This window comes from Physeter macrocephalus, chromosome 8 (assembly GCF_002837175.3).
Source record: "Physeter macrocephalus isolate SW-GA chromosome 8, ASM283717v5, whole genome shotgun sequence".
Taxonomy (NCBI): Eukaryota; Metazoa; Chordata; class Mammalia; order Artiodactyla; family Physeteridae; genus Physeter; species Physeter macrocephalus.
The window spans coordinates 68,701,119-68,715,560 of record NC_041221.1 but is presented as its reverse complement, the minus strand read 5'-3'; the positions used below and the strand labels follow the sequence as shown (position 1 = coordinate 68,715,560).

General features: G+C 36.0%; 1 protein-coding gene across 8 annotated transcripts in view; it reads left to right on the top strand.

Annotated features, from left to right (window-relative positions):
• Window positions 1-14,442, top strand: part of ADAMTS6 (ADAM metallopeptidase with thrombospondin type 1 motif 6) — a 299,242-nt gene that overhangs the window by 242,072 nt on the left and 42,728 nt on the right. For 6 of the 8 annotated variants that reach the window (XM_055086592.1, XM_055086594.1, XM_024124793.2 and 3 more), the window contains 2 exons: window positions 4,203-4,366; window positions 4,792-4,930. In XM_055086592.1, coding sequence (XP_054942567.1) covers window positions 4,203-4,366; window positions 4,792-4,930 — 303 coding nt within the window. Of the gene's footprint in view, window positions 1-4,202; window positions 4,367-4,791; window positions 4,931-5,599; window positions 5,689-14,442 lie in introns of all 8 variants that reach the window. The other 2 variants (XR_008618068.1, XM_055086596.1) reach the window with 1 other exon arrangement.

The window sequence follows — 14,442 nt, the reverse complement described above, 5'->3', positions numbered from 1 at the left end:
TGAAGGGGCTTCTAGTGTGTGGAAACCTTTCCTCCTTCACATCTCCCTCCCACTAGTGCAGGTCCCGTCCCTATTCTTTTGTCTCTGTTTATTCTTTTTTCTTTTGCCCTACCCAGGTATGTGGGGTGTTTCTTGCCTTTTGGAAGGTCTGAGGTCTTCTGCCAGCGTTCAGTGGGTGTTCTATAGGAGCAGTTCCACGTGTAGATGTATTTCTGATGTATCTGTGGGGAGGAAGGTGATCTCTGCGTCTTACTCTTCTGCCATCTTCTCTCTCGAGAACTCTCTCTTTTTTTTAAACTTTGTTTTTATTGAGGTAAGATTCAAATAACATAGAATTCAAACATTTTTAAAGTGAACAGCATACTGGTAGTTAGTACATTCCAAAATATTTTCATCACCCCAAAAGGAACCCTGTGTCCATTAAGCAGTTACTTCCCATTCCCCAGCCCCTGCCAACCACCAATCTGCTGTTTGTCCCTATAGATTTACCTTTTCTAGATATTTCTTATGAATAGATGCATAGAATATGTGACCTTTTATGTCTAGCCTCTTCCACTCAGTGTAATTTTTTTTTATTCTCATCCTCATTGAAGCATGTACAGTTCTTCATTCTTTTTTATGGCTCAATGTTATTCCATTGTATTGTATATACCCCAGTTTGTTTATCCAGTCATCCATTGATGGACATTTGGTTGTTTCTACCTTTGGCTATTGGGAATAGTGCTACTATGAACATGTGTGTACATATATTTGAGTACCTATTTTCACTTCTTTTGGATATATATCTAGGAATGGAGTTGTGGTATCTATTCTTATATAAGAATGAGACAAATTCAGTTTTTTTTTGTTTGCTTTTTGTTTTGCCAAAAAGCTAGTCTTTTGTGTTAGTTCCATTTCTTGTTATCTTTCATTTACTAATTTAGGGTGCTTCCTTTGTTATATATTAATTCCCATATGTACTTTTGTTTATTTCTTAACTGTCCATTTTGTTCCATTGTTCTGTCCATCTGTGTGCCATACCACAGGTTGTTCCCACCCCATATTTGTATAATTACTGTTTTAATATTTGGACAGGAAAATCTGCCCCCTAACCCCACCTCCATCCCCAGTTATTCCTTTAGTCATAATTTCCCTTGCTAGTCCCACATTTTTATTCCTGTAGATAAGCCTTTCATTCCTTTCTATCAATAACATTATAAATACTTAATATCTTCTTGACATTCACATGGAAATTACTGTTTTAATATGTGCTTAAGAAAATGGTCAAGAATCCCATCTCTACATCCAGCACAGCAACAGTACCCCTTGGTTGAGTTTGCAACAGACTACTGTCATCCAAAAAGATCTATCTAGTTTCTGAGTGCTGTGGTGTTGTGATGTTGTAGGATCCTATCTCGTAGTCACCCAGCCTCTGCTTAAGCTCAGTGGGTCTGGATCAGAAAAGTGCCCATCTCTTGGGCCCCTTGGAAGACTGTATTCTGTTAAATATCTCCATGACTACTCCTGACTGCCATGCTAATTTGTTATTGTTTGTGATAACTGTGCCCACCTCCATTTTAATGGTTACGCCATACCTCCTGGCCTCTAGTATGTTGGGATCATGCCCATTGCTGTCTGTGAGCCCAGTTCTGTAATGACAGTTCCAAGCTTAAAGACAAGAGCGGGGCTTCCCTGGTGGCGCAGTGGTTGAGAGTCCGCCTGCCGATGCAGGGGACAAGGGTTCGTGCTCCGGTCTGGGAAGATCCCACATGCCACGGACCAGCTAAGCCAGTGAGCCATGGCCGCTGAGCCTGCGCGTCCAGAGCCTGTGCTCCACAACGAGAGAGGCCACAACAGTGAGAGGCCCGTGTACCGCAAAAAAAAAAAAAAAAAAAAAAAAGAGAAGAGTGTCTCAGTGATGCTGGTGCCTGTCTCACCAGCACATTCTTTTTTTTTTTTTTAATTTCTTTCTTTATTTATTTTTGGCTGTGTTGGGTGTTCATTGCTGTGCACTGGCTTTCTCTAGTTGCGGTGAGCTGGGGCTACTCTTCATTGTGGTGTGGGGCCAATTCTAATATGCTATTAGATTGCTATAATATGTTATTAGATACATATCTGGAGCACAGGCTCAGCAGTTGTGGCACGTGAGCTCAGTAGTTGTGCCTCGTGGGCTCTAGAGCGCAGGCTCAGCAGTTGTGGTGCACGGGCTTAGTTGCTCCGTGGCATGTGGGATCTTCCCAGGCCGGGGCTCAGGGCTGTGTCCCTTGCATTGGCAGGCAGATTCTTGACCACTGCACCACCAAGGAAGCCCCAGCACATTCTTTATTGTTCTAATAAATGGAAGAGGTCTTTCAGGCCCTTGTGTAGAATGTAGTCAGCTGATAGGGTTTTTGCCTTATATACTATATTCACTTTTGAATGTCCACTTCTGTGAACTTTTGATCCCTTCCTCTTCTCCCTGCTTCCACCTCCTGCTGATAAGTGCTACCAGTCCCTGCAGCACCACAGTGCTCTCTACAACCATTTGGGAATTTTTATTGAAAGTCACTAAATCTATAGCTTAATACAGGCAAAATTGAGTCTTTATAAGAACAGGTTATTTCTCTCCACTTGTTTAGATCATTCTTGACGATTTTTATTAAAATTTCATAATTTACTCCACTAAGGGTTTGCCTGCCTTTTGATAGAATTATTCCTAAGTATTTTTATATTTTTTGTTGCCACTGAGAATGTCCTTATTTAAAACTGCTTTATAACTGCTCTTCCTGATGTAGTAATATAACTGACTCTCATATATTGATTTTTATATCAAAACTTGCCAAACTTTCTTGTTAAATGTCTTATTTTTCTATAATTTCTTTTAGATTTTTTACATTAAGATGAAAATTATATCATCTGCAAAAAAAAAAAAAAATGAGTCTTTTGGCTCTTCTTTTCCTTCCGTATTGCCTTTATTTCTTTTTTTCCTACTCTGTTACACTAGCTAGATCCCACAGTCAGTGGTTGAATAGAAGTGATGTTAACAGGCATCCTTAACTTTTTCCTGATCTTAAAGAAAATGCCTTCAACATTACATGTTTAGGTTTGATGTTTACTATACATTTTTGTTTGAGTGGTTTTTTTTTTTTCTGCTGTGGCCTCTCCCGTTGCGGAGCACAGGCTCCGGACGCACAGGCTCAGTGGCCATGGCTCACAGGCCCAGCCGCTCCGCGGCATGTGGGGTCTTCCCGGACCGGGGCACGAACCCGTGTCCCCTGCATCGGCAGGCAGATTCTCAACCAATGCGCCACCAGGGAAGCCCTGTTTGAGTGTTTTTGTTTGCCTTTTATAAAATTTATAAAGTTTCATGCTTTCCTAGTTTACTAAAATTTCTTTTAAATCATATATGAATATTGAACTTTTTAAAATGCTTTTTCTGCATCTGTTAAGGTAATCATCTGCCTTTCTTCCTTTAATAATATGAAAAAGTATATTAATTGATTTTCTATTATTAAACCAGCATTGCAATCCTGGGATAAGCTTACCTTCTGATGTATTACATTCTATATTACTTTGTGCCAATTGCTAATATTTTATTTAATTACTTACATTTTGCATGTTTGTTCAAGAGTGCTGTTGTTGCATAATTTTTATTTATTTGACTGGCCAGGTTTGAACATGAAAATGCTGGACTCATAAAATGAGGTTGGACGTATTCTCTTTCTCTATCCTCTTGGAAGAATTTTGTGAAAAACTGAAATGATTTTTTCCTTGAATGTGTGGTAGAACTACTCTGTACAAAGTTGTCTGAGTCTGATGTTTTCTTATGGGAAAACTTTTATTGACTTTGAATCATCTAATATGCATTTTTTGGTATTTTCTGAGACACTAATTCACTGGCAGGTGAATCATAGTACTTCTACTTTACCAAATTATATAGCATCATTATCTATGAAGAAGAATGTACTTACTGAATTTCTACCAACAGTGGCTGGAGATTACCAAATATTTCTGTTTCTGTGGTAGAATTCCTGGCACCTCATTAGAAATCACTTCACAATGTATATCTAAGTAACAAAAAATAAATTGTTGGTGTTGTCTGTAAAAAAAAAAACAGATTCCCGTCTCGAAATGGAAATAGATATTCATTGTACACTTCAGTACAATTATTAATGAGCGACATTGCGGTAAACGAAGTTTCACATTTTTAGGTAGACAGTGATTTTTGTTTTTTTTTTTTTTAGCTTTAAAATCTGAAGGGGATGATTACTATATTAATGGTGCCTGGACAATTGACTGGCCTAGGAAGTTTGATGTTGCTGGGACAGCTTTTCACTATAAGAGGCCAACCGATGAACCAGAATCCTTAGAAGCTTTAGGTCCCACCTCAGAAAATCTCATTGTCATGGTAAATATGCCTTTGCCACTTCATTTCTAATCTTTGTAATCTGCCCTGTGAAGTAGGAAGGGGAAGGCTTTATCATCTGAAATTAAAGTGGTGAAATTAAAGTAAATAAAGGTAAAATGGTATGCCCAAGGATGTAAAAGTCTGTGTAAAGTTAAGGCCATAGTGCTCTTTCCATATGACTGATCTTTTCAATTACTGCTTGAATAATATTTTTATGACCAAATAAGGCAAATGAGAGAAATGGCTCCAAATTACCCATGAAAACGGAAATAGAAAATTCAGTATAACTGCATGTGTTCTAAAAGTTGTCTTAAATTTCCCTTAAGATTTACATTATGACATTTTCTTCTTCAAAAGAAATAATAAATATCTAAATAAAGGCTCATTGTATTTTAATTATCTTCACCAGTTGTTTTCAATGTCAGGTTCTGCTTCAGGAACAGAATTTGGGAATTAGGTATAAATTCAACGTTCCCATCACCCGGACAGGCAGTGGAGACAATGAAGTTGGCTTTACATGGAATCATCAGCCTTGGTCAGAATGCTCAGCTACTTGTGCTGGAGGTAAGACACCCACTAGGCAGCCCACCCAGAGGGCAGGATGGAAAGCAAAACATTCTGAGCTGTGCTTTGTGTTTGCTAAAGAAGCTAATTGGAAATATTTCTTGCAGGTTTGCTTCAAGCTGTAATTTAGCAAAAGAAACTTTGCTTTAATTATATTATATTCCGTTTGTTTTTAACCTCATGTAATTTGTACAGATTTGTTGGTAAAATACATCTTGACACAGTGAGTGTCTCTGCTGGTGCTTCTCCCAAGACTATCTTGAAGGTGGGCTGTTTGCTTTTCGTGAACACATTCTTGGTAAAGAACATCAAGAGTTTTAAATAAGAAAATGAGCAAGAATCAGACGGCACAGATGTAACGTCTTGTAATGGGGGATGAGAATGTATGTCTGTGTGCTTGTGTGTTTGTGTTTGTGTGCTTGTATGTTTCCCACAATCCTATTCAAACTCCCTTCTGCAGCCATCCAAGTTAAGGGGCTATATACTGGGATACTACAATAATTACTGGTGTCTGGGTCTCTGGGTTAATGGTGTTTGCAGACCCCATGATAGTCCCTCAGAGAGGTAGCTGCTAGGCGGTGGTTGGTGATGTGTTGGTTGTCCCATGTGCGTTTTTCATGGGTGCCTTTTCCCCACAATTTACTCTATTCCTAATCCTCCTCCCTCTAGTGGCCACCAATGCAATTCTTTACCTCTGGCTGGGAGAGCAGGACAGTTGGCTTCCTTCAAAGCCAACACCCTTGCTGCTGCATGGACTGGTGAGTAGAAGTGCTGTGCAAGCAGCATCTTCCTTCTCTCTGGAGAGTAAATGCATCGCCTCCACCGTACACCTTGGTCCCAATAGGCAAGGAGACAAAACCTATCCCTCAGGCCTGTGCTGGACTAGAGCACCTCACCATTCCGAAAGCAAAGATTAAATTTTGAATAGTGATATTTAGAATGGGAGAGATGGAACTAAAGTGAATCATCCCATTTTACCCCGTATTCCAATGTATTACCTAATTTTCCTTTCTGAACCGCTCAGAAACACATGATTTACATGGACTTCATCCTATTTTGTCCTGTACTCACTGACTCTCTAAACACTTCTGATTCTCAAAGCTTGAATCAGAGAAATTATTTTCACAGAAGTGAATAATCACAATAATACATTCAGTAATTTTAGACTCATACAAAATTGAATCATGGATAAACTCCAACTCCAACTTAAGTAGTAAACACTATGCAAAAAAAAGCAAATTAACAATAATAATGTTTTCCTCCTGTGTGAAGTGTCATGAAACATGATTATGTGTAATCTGTGGCATATTTAAAAAGATCTCTAATTCCCATCCGTTTTATGTATGAAATGGCTGGTGATTTATAAAGTTTTTAAAACTATAGGACTTTACTATTTCTTTTAACAAAATAAAGGATATTTGAAATTAATTGTTCAAGTGAATGCCATTATATTATATTATAGTGGCATTTATATTTCTTTGTTCCAATTAAATTCCTTTTTATTTAATCTATAAATTAACTTTCCCCTTTTCACATACCAAAAAGAAGTCTTCATGATAACAGTAAATACATAATTCAAGCCCTGAGGTAAGGTGGGATAAACTTATTAAAGAAGAGTCAAAATAATTTAAAGTTCAGGAAATCTAATGAAGTAGTCTAAATGTCGAGGTTGATTAGCTTGGAGAATAGAAGGCTGAGGGAAAGTATATTATGATAGTATCTTCAAGTATGTGACAGAATGTTGAATGGGAGGTTCTTAGTGCCTGTTCATCTTTGTACTGAATATTGCTATATTTGGGGATGGTTTAGATACAGTCTTGTCTGAGGCCAAGGAGGGATTAAGTGAATTCTCAGTGTTCCTTCTAACTCTATTCTTTTGTTCAGAAAGGAGATAGTCCAACAAAAAAGGGGTGGGGGAGAAGGCCAAGAGAACTGAATTTAGAAGAAAAACTATGATTTTATTAAAGTAAAGAAGTATGAAAAATCTGAATGTGTGTTATTCTTTTCCATAACACTTGTATTGAGAAATCATAATAGAAGAGTGATTTCTTGTGATGGGGCATAAAACAAAAGAAAAACAAGGAGGGAGCAAAGCCCCTGGAAAGAGAATTTTCTCTTTATTTTTTATACTTCTTTCTTCTTTTCTGGAGCTACCAATCCTAGATATTTGAGGTGGTTCTGGTAACTGTAATTCTGCTCAATTGTGAGTGAAAAGCCTTTATAAGGCCATTGCCTTGTTTGGAAGAGAGATGTACAGTGTTTGAAAATCAGCAGGCATAGTGTGATGAGCTGCATTTCTTGGTAAGTTGTTCTCAAAGTGTGGTCCCCGAACCAGCAGCATCAATGTCACCTGAGAATTTATTAGAATGCTAATTTTGGGGCCCCATCTCAGACCTACTGAATAGAGTCTCTCTTTGTGGGGCCCCAAAATCTATGTTTTAAGAAGTTCTCCAAGTGATTCTGATGCTTGCTCAAGTTTGAGTACCACTGGTCTTGGTTGACAGAGAAACTGAAACAGCACTCTAGACACAGAATCCACGTCCTCATCACTGAAGTCTATGCATCTTTCTAGACTCATTTTGTATCTAAAACAATGTCTGGAACATACTAGGAACTCAATAAATGCTTACAGATAAGTGAATGAACAAAAGGAATTAATTATTTTGGCAATTATATATTTGTGTTATTCTTTCCAGTGTGGGAAATGAGAGTTTAGAATTGTTATTTTTCTTGTAAGGTGGGGCAAAGCAATTGTCAGGGAAAGATAGTATAATTTTGATTATATTCTTTTGTTTACTTTGAATAGGTTGGAAATATTTCCTAGAATATAGAGTACAGATATCAATTATTGGAGTTATTCTTCCTACACGTACCCCCACTTTTAACCCCAAGTTCTTTAAATACAGGAGGTTTAGGATTGAGGAAAGGAAAATCCCTTAGGACTCAGGAATCTTGATCATAGAGAGAGCCATAGTCATCTGTTCAGTAATGGTAAATGGAACTTCATCTGTAGTTAAGGAATCTTTCAGGAAAAAGTCATTTCTTCTCAGTTTTCACTCAGAAACTAAGGATGAATACTAACCTGTGTTCTTAATTGGGATACTCCACTCTCCTCTTTCCAAGTGGTGCTAGGTATCTTGAGACTGCCAAAACTTTTTAAAATGGAAAAAGAGGGAACAAGAAAGATCTCAAAGAACTTTCTATTGCAGTCTCAAAAGACTGTTCAATGTTCTCATGACCTTTGGACTTTGAGTTTGGGAGCAATGTTGATATTTTCTCTTACGAGATCTTTTAAGATAAGAAGTTTTGAGATTGTTTTTCTGTTGCTTAGCAGACCCAGTGACAAATCTAAGACTGCAGGAAACACTGCTAGTGATTCAGTCCAAGAAATGGTCTTTTCTCTGAGTCAGTGCTGACACACTTCCTTAGCCTGAATAAGAACATTGAGATGCTGTGGAGTGTTGTCTTCAGGATAAATGTGATTTTTAAGATACAGTTATGACTTTTCCTTTGAGAGAATTAAAACTGGACTATTTTCTGAACCATTGTTACTCCCACTAGAGTTTTGTTTCTATACTCTGTAATTAATCTGACTCCTAAATTTATATACTACTGTTGTATTCGTGATTAATGTGTTGATTGATAAAGCTTGGCTAGGTAGTGAGAACTGTACTATTTTAAAATACAAAGCTTTAGGAGTTTTTTTAAGTAGTAATTTATGCTGATATGCCTTTGCACTGTGACTTTTAAAGATTAAAAAAATAATGTGTATTCATCTTTTGATTTTAGTTATATATACTCTCTTTTTACTGATGTTTGGCTAGATGTGTGGTTTTCAAGTTGTAGTGTGCATCAGAATCACCTGGAGGGCTTGTTCAAACAAGATTGCTACATTCTGCCTCCAGTTTCTGATTCGGTAGGTCTGGGGCAGACTCCAAGAATTTAAATTTCTAACAAATTTCCAAGTGACGCTGGTGATACTGGTTCAGCAACCATACTTCAAGAAACACTGGGCTAGATTTCATAAAATAAATGTCTATTAAAACAAATTGACATATCCTTTAGGTAATAATCCATATTACAGTTGTAATCACATTACACCTAGTGTTTTTAACGATAAATGGTTCTAGCTCAGCTGTGTAATGACAAATAAAACTTTACAGTTTATGAAACATTTTTTGGTTCCCTGTTTCATTTGCTCATTCTCAATAGTACCATGAGATAGGCACTGCTATTGTAATTCCTGTTTTACAGTAATACTCAAGTGAAGTAACGCTGAAATCAAGACTTAGAAGTCTAGTGATTTTTTTTTTTAATGTAGTATTTTCTCTTGTAATAAAAATGGTCCTTTACCTTGAAGAGAGCTTTTTCATTAGTTGAAAATAGCGCAACATGATATATTCCCCACTCAAGAATTTCTCCTTTACTAGCTTGAAATTTCATTTTTTCAAATGCTTTCCCTAAAGCAATGATTCTCAGTTTTGACTGCACATTGGAATCACCTGGGGAACTTTAAACAATTTTGACGCTTGGGCCCGCCCCCATAGATTCTGATTTAATTGCTTGGGAGTATGGCCTGGGCGTCAGATTTTTAAAAGGTCCCTAGGTCATTCTAATGTGTAGCCAGGGTTGAGAAGTACTGCCTTTGAGGCTAATTGAAGGTTTATTTAGTCTTCAAATAATTTACATTCAGATGCAAATACCTCTGGGAGCATCAGTAACTCACATCTCTGTTATTAGTTGGCTCCTAGTTGAATGCAAAGGTTAATGAGATTGAGGTATAAGTATCTGGGGTGGGAAAGTAGCTAGGGACCTCAGAGAAGGGAATGAAAATAGTGGTAGAATACCAATTAATTTCATAATTTTGTTTAGTGTGGCCATTGGCCTTGAACATGCCTTTAGAAAGCTTTTTTGTAGTTTATTTACATGCTTTCTTCTTTACCTGATGGATCATTTATAAGCATCTAATTAATGTTTTCAAAACTGACCAAAATTGTGCTAAATATAATTTCTTGGCCTTTTGGCTAAGAGCAAGTGCAATTGTGCTGAACAGATTTTCTAAAATTCTTTCTTCTCATTTCAAGTTTCTGTGGTACTTAGGGAGCTAAAATGAATAAGTGGTTATGTACTTAACCAACTTTAATTTAGACTCACAAGTCAGAATATGAGGACCCTGTTTTAACTCAACATTTGTGAAAACTGATAACAAACTTTTTTTCTCTTTGTGACTTATAGTGGTAATCAGAGAAGGCCTTTTATTGTTTTAGGAAATTGTTGTTTTTGTTAGGGAATGAATTTTTGCAAAATGCAGCAGTATTCATGATAATTTCCTCCCCTATCTTTCTGGATGTGCTCTCATTTCCCACTATTCAAACCATTCCCCTTCCACCCCCACCCTACTCCCCACCCCCCCAACTCCTCCTCTTATTTAATACAACCCTTAGGCTTTAAAGCAAAACTTCCAAAACCAATTAACTGAGAGTTGATGCTGTACTGTTGTACCTGTTCTGTTAGGAAAGAAACCTTAAGGATCCTTTAGTTGTGCAAAGAAAGGTCAGAAATACATATGTATTTTCATGTATTAGTTTTACATTTATACTGTAAATATACAGTCTTCATCCTGCAATCAGTTCGACTGACACTTCTGATTACTTTCTTCAAATTGTTTTTTCTAGGCTTTTCTTTCTCTTTGTGTTGAAGTACAAAAAATTGCATACCAATTTGGTCAGGTTTCTGCTGACAAAGGCATCTCTCTGCTAAACATTCATTGCTTAGCAGCTCAGGGAAAAAAAAAAGATAAGCTAAAGCTATGCTTAAATGGAGGACTGGGAGGGGGAGACAGGTTTATTTTTAGAGGCAATTTTGATTTTGTTTGAAGATCAAAGAGCACAGATTTTTCTTACTTATACAATGGAGTGTTTCAGGAATGTTTCTAATCAACTGTCTTTGACCACTTAGAATGTTATCATTACTTTTTCTTTTACATTTACATAGCCTAATTAATTTTTATTGTGTGTTTGATGCTCAAATTTTATAAAGATGCTTGTTTTATTTGTTATTCTTTTTCTTCCCTGGATGGCATCTTAAGCCTAATGTGGTGTGTGTGTGTGTGTGTGTGTGTGTGTGTGTGTGTGTATAGCATATAAATTTTTAAAAGATTTTTCTATGTTTTTCCTCTTTTTAACTAGGGCAAATTCTTTTTATTTTACTTTTTGTGGTTTCACCTGGCTCACCTGGATTCTTATACATATTGAAACTGGTTTCTACTCTTTAAGATTTTTAAGATGCTTTACATAGTTTCCAAGTACTATTTTGTATTTTCCTGATTTAGGGCCATATTTTTCACAACGCCCCATAGTACCCCAGGACACTACAGCAGACTCACAGAGGCACTGCAGAATATTGTACGTTTTCAATGGAAACACAGTGACATGGTCATACACCACATAAATTATTACTATTGAGTTGTTTGGACCTAACTACTTAATAAGTGAAACTCAGATTTTTTTTTTTTTTTCCTGCCTGGGAGGGCTGTGAAAAAAGTACTGGGACACTAAGAGTACTGTGAACCAGGAAAGTTTAAGAACTCTTGATTTCAAATGAGTGTCAGTAAAGTTGGATAAAAATTAGTCACCTAACTTCCTTTCAGTAGATGGTGAACTTCATTTCGTAAGAGGAAAAAAATGCATATAAACTCCTTATTCAGCGTCCTGGTGATGTTCAGAGTTTAAAAATGAAGACTCTTCTGCACTTCCATTAAGAAACTAGAGGTTTTGAGTAATATGTAAATTTCTCCTTCATATCTGTTTTAAGTATTTCTTCTGATGTGCCCTCCTGAATATGCTTCCTTCCTCTGTCTCTGTTAGTTCAGTTTCAGGTTAGTGGGTGATTAAAGCGAAAGAAAAAAGAGAGAGAAAAGAAAAAGAAACTATATATTTAAAAGAGCCCCTGATAGCATATTCTCCCTTGCAGTTTACTACCTAACAAGTTTATGTAATAATCCACACTATTCCATTTATTAATAATAGACTTTTCAAATTATTTTAATGAATCTATCATGCAGATTACCTGGCCCCTTTAGAAAGCTGGATATTTCTACATTGTTTCTATGGAAGCACTTTATGTTAATGTTACGTATTTTATTGTTTTCAACAATGATACAACAGAACTATAATTGTGCACTTAAAAGTGCGGTAAGTCCATTCTAAAATAACAATTTTAAAAAGTAATTATTAGAAAAATATGATGCAATCTTTTTGCCACTACTAATATCTGACTGAAAGAGAATAGCTCTCAAAGTACCAGATAAAACAAAGGCAAATGCTTTACATATTCACAGATGTCCTTTTAATTTCTTTGCTAATTCTAACATGGCTAACATATTTAACATCACTAATAATGGTCAACTGACCATTAACACTTGTATTGCAGCTTTTAAAGGACATATTCACTTAACTTGGAAAGAAACTCAAAGTGGAGGGGTCCCAAAATGGAACAGAGGAAAACAAAATTCAATTGTTTTTCAAGTTTCAAAATAGACTTGATTGAAATTAAGTGTGAAAAACATTAATAAGTCAAATCTTATAATTATTTGCTTCACTTTAATTTAGGAATTACCATCCAAAATTTACTTTCAGAGTTAAGTAAAAGATACCAGATGGAAATTTTAGTTTGAATAATTAAAAGCCCTTTAGTCATTGTCATTTCTTTCCCTTTGAAGAAATATAGTTATATAATTAGTTTTTAAGAAAAATTCCCTATAAAAGATATTTTCTGTGTGAGGTTGTACTATTGTTTGAAACTATGAGGGTCCTTTTACATTTGGTTCCTGTATATACCAAACTTAGACATAAAACAGATCACTGTGATGTTTTTAATGATACAAGTCCCTTGTAAAACGTGACTTGAGTTTACAAGGAATAAAGATTTGCATCAGCTTTGTTCATTATTCCATCATTTTGTCTTTGGTCTTTGAAAAATAAAATATTTGTAAGACTAGACAATAGTCTATCATTGCATTGACTGTGGCATTCCCCTATTCACTCTCTCCCATCATCCCCTTCTTTCAGTTCATTTTCAATGTTGAGAAGGAAGAGTACCCTTTAACATATGGGATTAGTTGTACCAGGCATCAGAGCTGGGCACCTGTGAACATCACAGCTCCCAAAAGCCTATGCTCTGTAGCCATCAGTTGCACCTGGCTCAGTTCTCATGTAACATGCCCTTGAGAGGGCTACTCCTCTAGGTAAACTCATGCTCTTGGCTGGTTCATGCTTTAGAAGTTAATATGTTTTTTCTTTTATTTGTCTCTAATAATTATTTCTATTTATCTTTTTCCTTAAGTATGTAGCTTCCCCTATAGAATACACTTTTTAAAAAAATTCTTTGAATTCTCCTGTGTATTTTCAATATAATTTAAGCTTTCTAACTTCTTGTAAAAAATTTACATATGAAAGCTGTTTGATAACCTGACATTTTTTACTGTTTACCCTTGCATATTGTGGCTTGCATTTTCTCTAGTGTTAAGATTTATAACTGAGGGCAAGAAATCTGTGCTAATCTAAAACATTCCTCCTAATGCTGTTTTCCTTCCTCTTCCATTTCATTTCTGTTGCTTTAGAGATTATATTCTTCTCTAACATGAATAGGGCCGGGATACATCTTACTCACTGAAAAACTTGGGTAAGGCTGAAACCAAAGTTTAAGTGCATTCCTATTGTATTTATGATCTGTGTGTCACAGGTCATGTTTCACTTCACTGAAATTTTGTCCCAAATCTCATTTTTGACAGTCATAACACTATGCATCTTTATAAGGTATGCATAAAATACTTTTGGAAAAAGTAAAACTTCTTGTAATGATAAGCATTATCACCCTGATTTTATAGGATCTTATGATATTATTATTCCCATTTTTTATCTAAACAAAATTAAGATTTTAGTTTAAAACTATACAGCTTGTTTATGATTGTGTCCTTGTTATAATTCAAATCTGAAATATTTACTCTTTGGTTCCAAGAAAAGGATTCTATATATAATTAAAGAAAAGCTTCTTTACTGGTAATAAATCCATCACAATGTGTGGAAGAAACTCAAGACCTCCTTGTACTCCAGCATCATTCCTCTAAAACGTTTAATGAAATACCCAAAACAAATAAGCTCCTACTAAAGTTCATGGAAATTCCGTTTTAGTATAATATGAGTTAATTCTTTATATTAGGAAACTTGTCTCTCACAAAGTCCTATTTCTAGTTAGTGTTCTGCCTCTTGACATGTCTAACCCCTTTGATACGTACCTCACACTGCTAAGGAATGAGACACTGAAACACGACGCAGAACCAAATGGAATCTAACAAATGCCTGTTTTCCAGACTTATTATTCTGTAGAGGACAGGGGAAAAGCAGACCTAGAAGGGGGAAAAATGAACAATTGAATTGTGGAAGAATTGTGGAAACCTGAAATTTTCCTTTCAGATCCAAAATTCTATGAAAGACAACTTTCATAGAATTTTG